Genomic DNA, 15,004 nt, shown 5'->3' with positions numbered 1-15,004 from the left:
ACCACAGGTGTCAAGGGGAGCGAGGCAGCGTCAGACTTTGCCACAATCTGTAGATAACAGAGGAACGGTGTTGAGATGAATTTTCCTTTGATTACAGAGAAGAAAGTGATGAGGCACCACCTTTATTAGCTAAAGTGATTGACTTGTAGTCAAGCTCAGATTCCTTATCAGATTGTTTTCTGGACTCTGATTTGATTCATTACTTCCCATGAGAGATTTCATGGTAATGAGTGCTGCCTGCTCATTGTTAATGAGCTGTCCGGTACAAGGAGCTATCACATTGAGGCCTACCATGGCTCTCAAGCCTGAACAAGACTTAGGCCAAGTACAGGAGCAGAGCATACCCACCACCATGTGGTCTTCTATTTTGGTGCTGGCTCAAATATCAGGCTTTTTTTTTTTTTCTTCTTTTATAAAGATATATATTTTCTTTATATATTTTCCAAAATGATGGCTGTTTTAGCTGCTTTTACAAATGCAACTGAAGAATGCATGCAAATGCCCTGGATGAGAAGCGAGTTTTCTCTCTCTCCTCTTCTGGTCCAATAAACGTTGATTTATAAAATGTGGAACAGATCCCACAGGACTTTAGAATATTCAGTAGCTTGGTAAATATGGCAGTGATCTAGGATATGGGTTCAAATATCTACTGTACACCATATACACACACATGATTTAAACTAAGATCTCTTTTATGCCTCTTTATCTGTTGGCTTTTCTCTCATTTTCATTATCAAGTCGAGAAAACTGTGCTTGGGCTATGAGAGCATATCACCTGGCCAAAATGAAGAAATCACGTAAAGATACAGTAATGTACCCTTAGGAGCTGATCTAATCTGAATATTGAAATATGCTTTGTGAAGAGGAGGCTTATTCTGATTTGACTGGTTAAAAGGCAAACTTTGAGTGTTCTCTCGCACCAGTAAGTGTGATAAGACAAAGGATTCTGCTGTGAGGAACTGCACAGTGACTTAAGATTAACATCAACACTGCAGATGCTGTTGGTTCATCAGAAAGGAGAACTTAATAAAATAGCAGGTATTCCTGTAACTGGTGAAGCTAGAATCATGTCTTCTTACAGATTTTTGCCTTATGCTGCTTTAAAAAGGAAAGTTTAAAAGAAAATGTACAGTTTAAAAGCTCGGTCCTTTTTAAAAATACTTCAGATATATCACCTCTACAAGCAATATTTCATTTTATGTAAAATATTTAAATTAAATTGTACCTCTTCTAAGTTCCAAGCCAAAGCGCACAGCGAGAGGGGGCATTATGCACTTTTCTGTTTGTTTTACAGCACATTGTTACAGACTCTCTGTAAAGAGAGAATATTTCACCAAAGACGGATTAGCTCCTTCCTGACATGACCTGATAGAAAATATCTCAAAACGCCGAGAAAAGACAACAATCTTTTCCTCTTCAAAATCTTTTCCAATCTTCAAAAATTCCTTCAGTTAAACTGAGAGCATACTTTTTACTGGATAATTCAGTCTTTTCTGATATTTTGCCTTAACCATGAAAATTGAGACTTGGTAGCTATACACGTCAATTATACATGTCAATGGTTCCCTGAGTGCGGTATCTCTAGGTAGTTTCTCAATAGACGTGCTTTATCTGATGTTGCCTCTTTCACTTTTAAGAATGGCAATTTTGTGTATCTTGTACATGATGATTCCAAATTTACAGTGTCATTTCTTGTTGTTTTGTATCAGATTTCTTGATTTTTTTTATTTTTATTTTTTAAATTGTGTTTATTGAGCATTTTATATGTAGTTTATTGATGAAGAAAAAACACGTGCTGGTGAAGTGATGAGGAATAATGCCTGGAAAAGTTTGTGTTTTTTCAATGTAGTTCTGAAAAAGGACAAAGCCCTAGTAATGCTGTGTTGCGCCTCACCTTTCTTTGTTACAGGCCAACTACAAGAACATTATCACCAAAGACAAGCCTGCTCCTGACAGAGTGAGTCTTTCTATATGATTTAGCTCAAACGAGGTGCAGACTGATGAGTTTGTGCGCGTCCTTCTGTGAAGCTCTGAAGCACCTGCCAGCGCCTGTTTTGTCCCAGGGCTGCATCCTCTTGCCTGCGTGAGTTAGGGCCGGTACATCCACGTGTGGTGTAGCGTGGGCTAGCAGGATCCGTAGGGCTGCTGGCAGGCCTCATTTGTTTCCATATTATGTTTGCTTATTCCCCTATGTTTACTTATTCAGGCTGCAGAAGTTTCCGTGTTTATGCAGACATGGAAAATAAATAAATAAATAAATAAATTAACCTAAACGCTAGCAGCAAGCCTGGCAGGTACCAGCTAGGCGAGGTCAGAAAGTGAAAGAGCACACAGACTGAGGTGATGGATGTGCAGTTTCTGAGAGGACCTGAACCCGTGCGAGGCGCGGGTCAGTGGCGGTGCAGGGGAATTTTGGAAACGACAGCGCAGCGCGCCGGCACCACGCGCAGTATTTTATTGATTTCCCCACATCCCAGCGGGTGTTTTTCCTCCCGGCTCGGACTCCTCCGAGCCCCCCTGTGCATTTCTCCCCGCCGGGCCGGGCCGGGTTGTGCTCCCGGGGGCCCCGCAGGCCGCAGCCCGGACGCCGTCGCGTAGCAACGCGGCGGAGCTCCGCGGCCCGGCGGCAACCCGGAAGCAGAGGGGGCGCTGCTCCGCCCCGGGCCGGCCGGCCCCGCGCCGCCGGGCCCCGAGCGCCCTCCCCGGGGGCACCGTGGGCGCCTCTCCCGTTAATGTCGCACCAAGCACCCCCCGCACACACAGAGGGCCCGGGCTGCGGCGCCTCGTCCCCGTCCATCCCCGTCCCCGTCCCCATCCCCACGCGAGCACCGCCGCTTCAAGCTCCTCCCGGCCGGCTCGCCCGCCGTGCCCGGTCCGGTGTCGGCGGCGGCGGCGGGCGGAGGAGGGGGCTGCTGAGCGGCGGCTGGCGGAGCCAACGGGCGGTGGGAAGGGGGGCGGGCGCTGCGGGGGTGTCGTGCTGGAGCGAGGCGTGCCCCAGCCGCCAGGCACCCTGTGGAGCCGGGGAGCGACGTTTGCACGGCGCTGCTGGTGGCGGTGGTGGTGGTGGCGGCGGGCGGCAGCAGCAGCGGGCAGCTCGGCGTCCCCTCCACCCCCCCCCGTGAGCCTGGGGAACCTGCAGCTCAAAGCCGCCGCCAGCCACAGCGCCATGTACCCCGGCAACAAGCGGAAAAAGCTCTGGCGGGAGGAGAAAGGTACTGCCGCCGCCACGGGCCGGGCCCCGCCGCCCCCCTCCGCCTCCCCCCATGGCCGGGGGGCGCCCCCCGAGCCCCCGTCCCGGTCCCTGCCGCTCCCCGGGCTCTGCGGGCTCCCCTCACGCCCTCCGGGACCCCCCCCCCTCCTCCCGGGGTTTTGGCAGGGCAGGAGCCGGACCCGGAGCCGGCCGGGCTCTAAAGGTGCCCGTCCCGCTTTAACCCGTGCTCTTCGTGTGGGGAGGGGGGAGAAAATGGTGTTTTTTTTTTATTATTTATTTATTTTTATTTATTTATTTTTTTGGGGATTTTTGGCCCCAACGCGATGCTCCGCCGGGCTACTTTGAGGTGCGGAGCCTGCGGGTTCCGGCACGCCGCTGCGAAATGGGGGCCCCCCCAAAAAAAAAGGGAGCCTGCCCCCCCTGGTTCCCCCCCTCAGCCCGGCTCCTGCAAGTATGGGGCAGGCGCCTCCCGCTGACCTTGGTGTCCCCGTGGTGGTCACCCGGAGAGCAGCGGGACCCTTTCGGGAGAAATTCACGCAGCAGGAGTGTAAATATTTACATCGGCTATCGGAAGAGGCTTCAGGAAAACAAACCTTGCCGGGGGTGTTTACAAATAACCCAGAAACCTACAAGGGGGAGAGGAGGGAAAACTGAAACACACCAGCGGGGTTGTTACAAGTTGTCTCTTTTCTCCTATGTTCCCTACGATTGCATGTGTATTTCAAGGCAGGAAGGCAGACGACCGGTTCAAAGGATAGCATTTGTCCTCTTTGTGGAGAAATCCAGTAGGCATATGGAAGGAGAAAACGTGAGAGCCACAAGCAGGCTGATCGCTCTGTAGGTTAGCTGCTTCCATCAAACTCGCCCCTGAGGCAGGGAGTTACATCGTGTGTCCGTGTTTCTTTCAGAGCTGGCTTGCGATGTGCCTGTAGTCGAGGTGAGACAACAAATTTCTGCCAGATTTGAAAGTTTCTCTCTTCCGGAGCAGAGAAGATGGAGTTAAATCTTCTCGGGTGTCGCTTGTGTGCAATCAGCTGTAAGCGACTTCACCTGTGGAAGCCCTTCCTGCTGCCTGTTGTTGCCTTCCAAGGAAATGCTTTTATGCAGGGGGCAGCTGGGGGAAGGCACCTGGCCAGCCCTGGTGGGAGTTCCCACTGTTCCCCTGTTGCTTCCAGCTTTGTTGTTTGTGCAAGTTTGCAGCACGTGGACTCAAACCCTAGGTGAGGAGGGTGCAGTACAGGGGCTGGGACAGGTGAGGTGCAAGCACGCCTTCATCTTGATGTGCTGTGAGGATGATGGTCTCACCAGAGCCACGATAACCACCATCTGTTGAGCAGGGTGACACTGGTGAACACAAGCTGAAGCTCGTGACTGCTGCTGAAGTTATTCTGGCCAGCAAAGCATGTTTCTGAGCGCTAGCTAGCCAGAACTTGGTGTCACTCTGTGTAGTGAGAATGAACAGCATTTGCCAGTCTTCTGCTCCAGTAGCTGCTTCCCAGCATTACGTTTGTGGTGTTGGCCCAGGGTTTTTCAGGCGTGTGTGTGAAACTCTGGCACGTTACTGCTGATGCTGGTCTTTAGCTTGTAGCCCTGTGTGATTATTCTTACTGATTATTCTCTTTACTAGAGAGCAAAACTACAGAAGCACAACTTCTTTCCTTCCTATGCAGGTTGTCCTTGAAAAGAAATTTTATGCCAGGCCTGCCTCTGCTGTTCCTGCATCCTTCCAGCTCCCCACAAAGCTGACTGCTCGTGCTGATTCTGCTCTTCCCTTGAAGCTTTGGGTGTGATCATTTTGAACCTTTTATGTTTTGAAGAAGTTCCTATTCTCAAAAAGTGCAAACTGCTAAATACTAAGTTCAAACCCACTTGCTTTCCTTAATAACTTCTTAGTAATTGAGGATTAGTTCAATTTCTCACAGGGTAGATCTTTCCTGTGGTCCAGCGAAACAGTAGGAGCAGAACTGTCACTGATTTTGGAGTCTTTATGGTATGCGACTGGTCTGCCCATGAGCTTCCAAAGCACTTCAACAGGTGACATGCAGAAAACAGTCTTTGCAGCTAAAGATGTTGGACGCATCTTCTGGGAGGTCTGTGTGCAATTTAAACTCACTTTAAAGCCTCACTAGTGACTTGAAAGGGCAAAGCTTCATACACCCTTCTTCTAGAATTGTGTTTTGGAAGGTGGGGAGCTGCCTCAAACTTCTTCAGCAAAAGGCAGTCAAACTTTCAGTGTTAGTTGGTCCCTCCAGCCTGATGCACACAAATGTGCTCTCTCTTTGTCTCGTGTTCATGTTTGTCTTTCTGTAGTACTTCTAACAGGCACATTAAGTATCTTGTATGTTTGAAGATGAAGCAGTAGAGTTAAGTGTGTATCCATAATGTATAATGAAGATTCTAATCACATTTTACTTTCATACTTGTAACTATCCAATTAAGATACACAGCCTAAATAAGGGGAGAGAAGTGGTGTTTTTGACAGTACAATTTCTTCTTCAGTTCAACAAAAACCATCAAAAAATACATATCTTTGGATAAGAGTCTGTGCTCAAAACTTACCTTTGGTATTTTAGGCTGTACTGACTATACTCTGCATCATTAGGAAACTTACATTATAATAGGGTTTTTGCAAAATAAGCTATTTTCTTGAAAGGTTTGACCTAAGAAGCAGTTTGTTGAACTCATTTACTGTTCCTTCAACTTGATCTGAATATTAGCATCTCTTTTTATGTCCATCTAGTCCTTTATGCCAAAGGCAAAAAATATGGATCTTCCTTGCCCACATAGCTCTTAAACTCTTTTTGATCATCAAAGAGTATTTATTCCTGATTAATGTGTCAAGAAAATCTATTAGTATGGTAATAGTAGTTCAGTGCCACTGGTAAAATGCACCCAGAAACTTGATTAGCTCATGGAAGCCTTGACATGGTCTGTTCTTTTCATTCCTTGTGCAAGGACACATTTTGTACAAAACTAACACTGAGCATTAAAAGCATATTTCACTTCTGAGTGAAGTCATCCTGCTTGATGGGGTAGGGAAGGGGAAGAGAATGCAGCTACGAGAATCTGGTGCTGGGTCAGGGCCAGTGGGGTGTTTTTTCCTCACCTCAGAACCTACTGCATTTATAGGCAAGTCTGAAGAAAAGCGAAGTTGGCACTAGCTGTCAAAATTGTACAGCCCATGCAGTTGTACTTTTTGCTAAATGCCTTTTTTTTTAAAAAAAAAAAAAAAAAAAAAAAAAAAAAGACAGGGTGACTGTTTCTCAGATAAAAAAATAAAATAAAAAAAATAAATCCATGTGTACTTCCGTGGGGTAATCAAGCATGTTATACTGTATACTGATGTTCAAGTACAAAACTATAAGCCTTAGCCTGAGCTCTTGAATTTAAACCCAGCTTCTGCTTTACAGCACTTGAAATCCAGTGTGGTCCTTGAATCGTGCTGTTCCTGGGCTGCTCTTTAGTTACCTGGGCAGCCAGCGGAGGGCAGTGGGCTTCCTTAGTGCTCGGGCTTGTGTTCCACCAGTTCGTCAGTCACACTTAAAGACTTGTAGTACTTTTTCTTGGGTAACAAACTGTTAGCTTAGTATTTTCTGTAGCTGCTGATTTTGGCCCAAATCGGGATGAAATGTTACTGGATGTGTTTTAAGCAAATGATAGTAGATTTTGCATGCTGGAAGTTGCATTGTTTGCAGAAGAAAACAACCAAACAAAAATGTCTCTACTTTTTATCACTCCAACCATCAAGAAAGTGACATAAGATTTGGCTTTTGCTGACTTCTTTTTGTAATATATTGGCACTCTGTTAATTTTGTACTGTTCTTCCTTTCATTCTTTGCGGGCATACATAAACTTGTTTCAGGAGATAAACGCATCAGTTTTGATGTTCAAGATGTTTTTCTAAATTACATCTGTTTTATGAATACAGAACCTAATGACTGCATTATAATGCCTGGAAATTCTATAAAATAACAATTCCCTACTTAATGAAGCTGCTGTTGGATCTCTGATCTTGAGTTTAAGTGACTGGAAGACGAGGTGCTGTAGTGATGAGGGAAGGAAATCTGGACAGTTGAGAGAGCAGTGAAGCGGCATTTTTTTGCTGAACTGGGATATCCAGAAATAGGTGCAGGCGGTTGTTTAAATGCACTATGTTCAGCTCCTATTATTTGTAACTCATCAAATCACCCATGCTTGTTTCTTTCAAACTGTATTTAATTGCTTCAAGGACATGGAATTGGTCACTACTTGGCCAATGTACAAGAATATATGAAAGCTTGCAAAACTTTTTTTTTTTTTTTTTTTTTCCCCTTTCCCCTAAACAGAGCGTTTGCTGAAGATGACCTTGGAGGAAAGACGCAAAGAGTACTCGAGGGAGTATGTTGCATTGAAAGATATTCCAACATGGATGGAAGAAATGAAAAGTAAGAATGAAAGTGATGGTAAGTAAAATGGGGGAGTCTTTTTAAATAGAGACTGTTCTGCTTGCTTAGCCTGAAGTTACTGTTAAAAGAGCCAGGACTTAGAAACCCTGTTATTGCTAAAAGTGGCAGCCCTATGTGGGGGCAGGAGTGCTTCATTGAGAGAGGTGGCGGGTGGAAAACACCAAAATACCTTAAACCCTTGCTGGCATCCACTAATTTTGCAAGTACATGCAGACAGTCATAACAACACTGATAGCCTTAAGTATGCAAATTAGTTATTCTCTGCCTCAGTTCTTAGTTTCTAGATAAGATATTTTCCAGATATTCCAGTGATCAGCCATGCGTAATGCTTTTTGTCTTTAAAATTTAGCAGGCATCATGGAATGGGGAATCTGGGCAAAATGGTGGTGTTCTCGTAGGTAGCTGAAAACAGCATTTGTTCCTGATGATCCTACATGTTTGCTTGGGCTGAGGTGCACCAGCCTGGCGTGCAAGAACCCCTCTTGTCTTAGTGTGTGCAGCATTATCAGGATGGCCAGTAGAGTTGTCCAAAAACTTGCAGTGAACGCTGTCCAGAAATGTGAATCTGATTCAATAACATAGATCAAGTAATTGAGGTTTAGATGGATGAGAATTTAATTCTGTTACAGTGCCTCATTCTTTTTCTAGTTCTCCTTCATTCATGTGTGTGTGAACAGGAGGGAATTCTTTGGTGTGATTCCCTTTGTTTTATTTCTGTGTCTTGACTTGGCTTAATTTTGATTCTTGCAATCTAACTACGCAATGTGAAGTGCTCACAATTGCAGTTTTCTTACTGCTGCAGGTACAGGAGTAGGTTTCTGGCCCTTTTGTTACCATTAGGGGCTAATACTTACTAGTGTGAAAAAGAGTGTAGGGTGATCTTGTGACCATGGATGGCCATGGTCTTTATGATAATATTCAGTGTAAGATTGTAGTACTTCCTTTACAGTCTCGAGGGGCTAACAGAGTTGCAGATACCAATGTCGTAAGCAGATAATGCTTTCCTCTCTTCCTAAAAGCCTCCTTAATGACTTTTGAAGTGAAAATATATATCAGAAGTTGCTGAGCTTTTAAACTCTGACATAGCTTTATTACAACAGTACTCACAGACCTCTTTCTCCCATTACAGTAGGTCTTTGATATCTTGTAAAGAAGCTTGTCCATCTAGAAAACAAGGGCTGCATAATAATCAAAAGATTACCTGACTTCTCCAAAGTTTGTTTAGGAGCTCTTTGACACATGAGAATATGCAGTCTGTCATGTAGTTTAACTGGGAAATTCTTTATCCTTCTTAGCCTGAGCTATGCGTTTATTCTGACAACTCTCAAACTCAGTATGAGCTGCTGAAATTCACAAATCTCCTGCTACATGTCCTGCTGAACCTGACAAGGTGTGGATTTATGTTGCGATTGCTGTTACACCTCACATAAGCAAAATGTCAGTGTCTAATATGTGGGTATTGGATCATGGCAGTAGTGAATTTATTCCGTTGTAGATGTTCTTGCAATCCCTGCTAGTACCCAGTGCTCTGCAAAAATGCTGGAAGGCAGAAGTTGTTCAGAAACACTTTATTCTCTGCTATTCAAGGCTTTTGTTAGACTGCGCATTCAGGAGAAAATATCCTTAGTTTCCTGTTTTCTTAGATATATTTATTGTAAATAAGCCATGTGGAATAGTGACCTTGTAGAAGGCTAGAGTACGGAAATGATTCCACATTTCAACTGATCAGTGCAATTAAAAGAAATCTGTGTTAGTATAACTGTTACCGCATCTGTTTCAAACTTTTGTTTCCCTTAAATGTTGACTCCACTCTGAAGGCATCAAGAGTATACGAAGGGATGAAGCTCCAGGTGTGCTGAAGTCTGTGATGACTTGAGAATTCCCTGCTCAAATCCTGCTATTTTCTTCAAATGAAAGGCTACTTCTTCTTGCAGTGACAAACTAGAGAGGTCTGAAGGAGGAAAAAAAAAAATCTGTACGCTTGACAAGCCAAGACAGCAACTGATGAGGAATGTGGAAAAAGCTTTCTACCATTTACTTCAAACACTGTATACTGTGAATAAATGACAGATTGATTAGTAAAGTGTGGAGTAGCTGTTCAGGAAGAGTGATGAGGACAAGTCAAGAAAGGAACCAAGAACAAATAAATGGAAGCAGGTGTGATCAATCTTCTGCTGGAGTAAGAAGCTGTAGGAGAAGGGGAGAGCCTTTGGGCCAGGCATAATGCCCACAGATGCACCAGGCTGGAAACAAAAGGCATTCAGTACTACACAAATGTTTGTAATGACTTAGGAAAACCATCTTGTGAACAATACAAAGACTTTATGGTACCAATTTTTAAACGTGAATGGCTTGCTGGAAGGTGTTATGAGATTAGTTTGGCACCCGCTCTTCTATGGAAGTTTAACAGGACATTATTAAAGCCTTTGGAACTGCTGAAGCTGAAAGGATTGAAAAGCTTCCTGTTGGGAAGGAACCAGCCTCTGACCGTTCGCATACCTCTGTCTGGTCTTTAACAGGAAGTTTGAGGAATATACCTTAGTTGTGGAGGGAAGTTTCTTCCCCTGCTCCTCCCTCGCTCTCTGGTGTGAAGTGGTATTCAGAACCAAATTACAAACCATACCTGTAAAGCTTTGAACAAGTTGATCTTAAAGTGAGTTATAAAAAGGCTGGAAATCTTAACGAGTGTGGGATGTGTAACAACAAAGGATTCTGGGGAATGAAATAAGGGAAATCTCAATGGCAACTAACAATTCCTTTGTCTTTAGTGATTTATTTTTTTTTTACAGCAGCAAATGTGTGAGAATGATGAAGTTGAAAGGAGCTGTGTATAGTTCAGCCTCAGTTTTACTCCTTTGCAACTGAAACAAAATCCTGCAGTTTTATAAGTCATCTTACATGGATGTGGGTCTTGACGTGCCTTAAGAGCTGAAATTGGATTGTGTTTTCACATGGAATTTGGCCGATACTTCTGATGCTTTTCGCTGTGAGTGGGGCAAGGAGTGATGTGGAATGGAAGCACGTGAGCTTGGTGCCCACTGCTGTGAACGGAGGGAAGCGAACTGACACAGGCATGTGTTTTTCTGGGAGGTCTATGGCGTCAGCATCCCTGGGGTTTGAGAAACAACTTGCCAGCCTGTGAAAGCAGACCTCGGAGATCAAGTACCATAATACTGTCCATTCTCCTTGCGCTGCTGTTATTTAGGAGCAGTCCTTTTTAGTCTCAGAGGAGATAGTAGTAAGGGAAAGAATCTCTTTATGTCTACAAAACTTCCTCAGGAGCAAAACTTTTGTTTTAACCACTGAGAATATGAGGAACTGTCCACTGCAGGGACTAAGAACGACCCTGTCATACAGGGAGAGGTATTATGTCAGCACTGAAACCCATCCTTTCTCCCATACCTCATCCTTTGGCTGTACTTGAAGGCAGGCACTTCTCATCTGTTTGGTTACATACTTTGAAGAAGAAGTCCTTCCTGACAACTTACAAATAATGGACTTTTTTTCTGAAGTACTGGATTTTCTATACTTCTGTTTCAATGCTGTTTTATATATATACAACCTTATACTAGACACTTATCCTGTACAGAAATGGTAATTTGTGTGTTGTTATGCTTGGTGAATAAAGAAACGATGTAGAAGAATAACTAGTGATTATTTTTTTTTGAGCTAAAAGTACTATCTTTTTCTTGAATACACAGTTATTCCTGAAGATGTCTTTAGGTTTCAGTGGGGAAACTCGGGAAGAGGCGTCTTCTTTCAAAGAACTTTTCTTTGAAAGCTTTTCTAAAAATCAGTGTTTGGGGAGTTGTGTTGCTGTTGACGTTTGTTTATCAGTAATAGATAAATGCTTTATATTAATGTAGTAATTCAAACAATAGAATTCAAATTTAACTCCAACATTTTATAATCCTGCTGGGCTATCGTAGTTCTCAGGTTTTGTTGGTGCAAAGAAAACAGCAAATTCAAGTGATGGTTTAAAGGTGTTCGCTAGTGGTAAGAACTGCTTTCGATTCCTTTAAAAGGAAGGATACAGCAACTTGTGGGACTTAAGTTGTTTTTATTTAAATGGTACGAAGGGTCTGTAGTCTCTTTTGTTTTAGCAAGTCTTGAAATATGTAGATGTTCTAGCTGCCTTTGAATTTTCTTAGTCTCTTACTTTTAGAAAATGATATGCTTGAGTATGTTCAAATAATCTACTTTAATGCCACAGGTTTTATGTATAATAGTAAGGTTTGGGTTTAATACCAGTGTCTTTGTACTAGAAATCTGTAGATATCTGAATAGTCACTGTGTTGACACAAGATTATAGAGACAAAGCAGCTGTATAAGCCACTCAGTGCTTAATGCTAAAAAGAAAGTTTATGATAATATTGAGCTTTATTGACCAGCATTTCTTGAGATTGCTAACTAACCACCAATAATACTGGCTACTTCAGAGCTTCTCCTGTTAGTGATGTGAGTGTCTCTCCTGCAGGAACCATGAATCAAGGTGGTGATTGTTCTCTCTCTTTTTTTTTTTTCGTTTTAAAGAAAAAAGCAAAACACAACACACAGCCACTTCAGAAAGTAAGCTGCTACCCAGCTACAGGTGAAAATCAGCCAGAAACGTACAAGTAAGAAACAGGGTCTTGTTAAACTGCTGTTACCTCTAGTGGGTCGTACAGAAGAAGTAATTACGTTCTACAAGAACATTAAAACTTTCAGAAGTTACTTGCTAATGATGGGGTTCTCTCAGTCTGTAATAGCTCTGCAAAACCACGCTTCCAAGATCACATACTACCAACAAAGCAAGTCCATCAGCTTGCATTATCTTCTTCCTTTTAGTGACTGAACAACTGTCGTTAAAACAGATTTCTACCTGAGTGACAAGGATGAAAGAAAATTGAGACATTTAACTCTGCGTGATGCTTGCTGTCTGTCAGTCAATGAAAATTGTGCTTTTGCTGCTGGCTCTGTTTGGTTAAGTTAGTAGCACAAGAACTTTTCAGCTGAGCTAGTGTATAAAATGGGAATACCTTGCATGTCACAGTTCAGGTTCATCTGTTGTAGTCTTAAATGTGAATTTCAGCTTCACTTAAACTCAGTGCTGTATTTGCTTGTTTTGTTTCTTTGTTTTTATTTTAATGTTTCGTATATTGGATTAGCTCTTCTAAGCGTACACCTCAGGTGTTCTTTTCCAAAGACGGCTTTGCAATGCACGGAGATGGGAAAATATCTCTGGGAGCAAGTTCATTTGAGAGTAGGCTGAGAAACAGTTGTCTTTTGGAGTTGGTTTGCTTTTATTAGCAAATATTCCTACTCATGTGGTGATAACCCTGGTGTTATTAGATAATTCAAGTAGTGTGTCTGGGGGGGAGGTAAGCTGGTGAACAAAAAGAACCAATGTGTATTTGATTGACTGTGTAACTTCTTGGTGAGCAGCATGTATATAACCTTTACAGGATGGACTTCTTGCTAGAGAAATAACATTTGCTTTACAGTTCTCCTCAAAGAAAAATCTTGCTTTCAGTGAGATGGTTATTAAAAAGCAAGAATTCAGCTCAGTTTATGTATATATATGTCTGTATAAATAAAGAATACATAATTCAGTGTGGCTAATTCTCTATAACAAGATAAGTCACTTGTCCTTGATTAAGATGATGACTTCTTTGTAAGCTCTTGTTCTGTGATTTGTTTATTTATTTATTTATTTTTTTAGCAAGTTAACATCCACATAGCATTAAGCTGAACATGTCCTTGATGAAGTTATCATTTATGGCCCTTTTCTATGCATCTGAGAACCCCTTGCATTTTGATGTGGCCAACCACAGTTAACTATAGGAAAGGATGCTGCTATCAGCAACAAATTAGAATCCTTACTGAAGCTCCACAAGCTATTACTGTGCTTTTAAGAGTCCTAGTAGCGGAGGTGCGTGCAGTCAAGTTAAAAGTGTTTTTCACCTGGTAAAGATATACCTAATGTTTAAGTGCTCCTAACCTGTATCTTGACTAGATTAATAATTTGTGAGCCTTTGTCCCATGCAGTAGGAGAACCAGTCCTTTTTTGTAGCTCCTGAATTTCACTGGGTACTGAAGTTGAGTACAGAGGTCCCTAAGGAAGTACTAGCTGGAGCCAAAGCCCAGATGATGCCATGCATTGTCAGCAGGTAGGTCTGCTCAGATTGCAGGGAAGGGTGGCTTTATCAGCAGTGATGCTGTGTGCAACGTGATTTGTGGTGTTCCTTGGAAATGGCTCTAAGTGTGGTGTTTTCCTAGTTCCAGCCTGGAGTTTTTCTGTGGCTGACTTATCTCAAATTTAAGACTTGAAGGGAAAAGAAGGATACTGACTTCTTGAATGAGATAGCTGTTTGATGTATGTGGATGGAAAAGTAATCGGTCATGTGTATCCATTTCCAGAAATTTCTGTTTATGTATTTGTCTGTTTTTCTTCCCTGATGGACTTATTTTTCCTTTCAGTTTTTGTGTAATGGATGAGCTCCCTTTTGCAAGATCAGATCTCCAAATTAATTTCTTGTTCTATGAAGACAGTTTCAGTAAGTCATCTAGTTTTGCTCAGTAGGGTAGTTTGGCTAAAACCTTAATCTATGACTTATGATAGATGGTAGCATATGTGCTCACAGTCTTTTGCAGACAGATGTGAGCTGATGTGCCAGCCTGACTAAAAACCATGTGTCTCTGATTAGCTTGAGGCCAAGATCAAGCTGTTAAATTGTACCCTTGTCAGTGCTGAGTAGTGGGGACCTGGTGCTGTGTTGACTGGTTACATGACTTCCAGATAACCTTCACTTCAAATACAGGCTGGTGTCCACCTGCAGAAAACGGGGACCTTCTTTTTACTGAAGAAGAGAGCTGGCATTGCTTGCCTTGCTTCACTGCAGCTTAGTTGTGACAGACATCTGTAAAGATGCTGAACTACTGCCTCAAGTAGGACTTGCTGCCTGGGGCTAACAACAATTAGTGATCACGCAGGCTAGGCCTGCCAGCTGCTTTCCAGACGTGGGAGGCTCACAGCAAGTCTAAAAGCACATGAATATCTTTGTGGTGGCTACACTCCCTTGATAAGGTAGTGGTGTCACTGATAGTTTAAGCTCATTGAGCTCTCTGAGTGGTAGTAGCCAACTTTCATGCATAGCTGCGTTTGCTTCATGCACAATTAAACACACAATTACACGTGTGTTAAAAAGCTAATCACTGGAAACCAGATAAGCTTCATTTCCCTTTTCTGGTTCACTAGAGCCGAACTGCTCGGTTCAGTAGAGCCAACTTGCTCACCACAGAGAAACATCTATAACAGACAAGTAACCTTTGAGTAAGTTGTTGTAGTACTTCCTATGTGAGGTGGTAC

The 15,004-nt window shown here is 43.0% G+C and overlaps 1 protein-coding gene across 9 annotated transcripts in view; it reads left to right on the top strand.

The window, feature by feature from the left end:
- The first annotated feature begins 2,963 nt into the window (after window positions 1-2,963).
- MACROD2 (mono-ADP ribosylhydrolase 2) overlaps window positions 2,964-15,004 on the top strand; it is an 858,318-nt gene continuing 846,277 nt past the window's right edge. For 2 of the 9 annotated variants that reach the window (XM_084512463.1, XM_084512461.1), the window contains exons 1-2: window positions 2,964-3,212; window positions 7,537-7,653. In XM_084512463.1, coding sequence (XP_084368589.1) covers window positions 3,167-3,212; window positions 7,537-7,653 — 163 coding nt within the window. In that variant the 5' untranslated portion in view covers window positions 2,964-3,166. Of the gene's footprint in view, window positions 3,213-4,289; window positions 4,432-7,536; window positions 7,654-15,004 lie in introns of those variants that run through there. The other 7 variants (XM_084512464.1, XM_084512462.1, XM_084512459.1 and 4 more) reach the window with 5 other exon arrangements.

Source organism: Aythya ferina (genome assembly GCF_964211825.1).
Source record: "Aythya ferina genome assembly, chromosome: 3".
Taxonomy (NCBI): domain Eukaryota; kingdom Metazoa; phylum Chordata; class Aves; order Anseriformes; family Anatidae; genus Aythya; species Aythya ferina.
The sequence above is the reverse complement of the archived record's forward strand: the minus strand, read 5'-3'. Positions and strand labels throughout refer to the sequence as shown.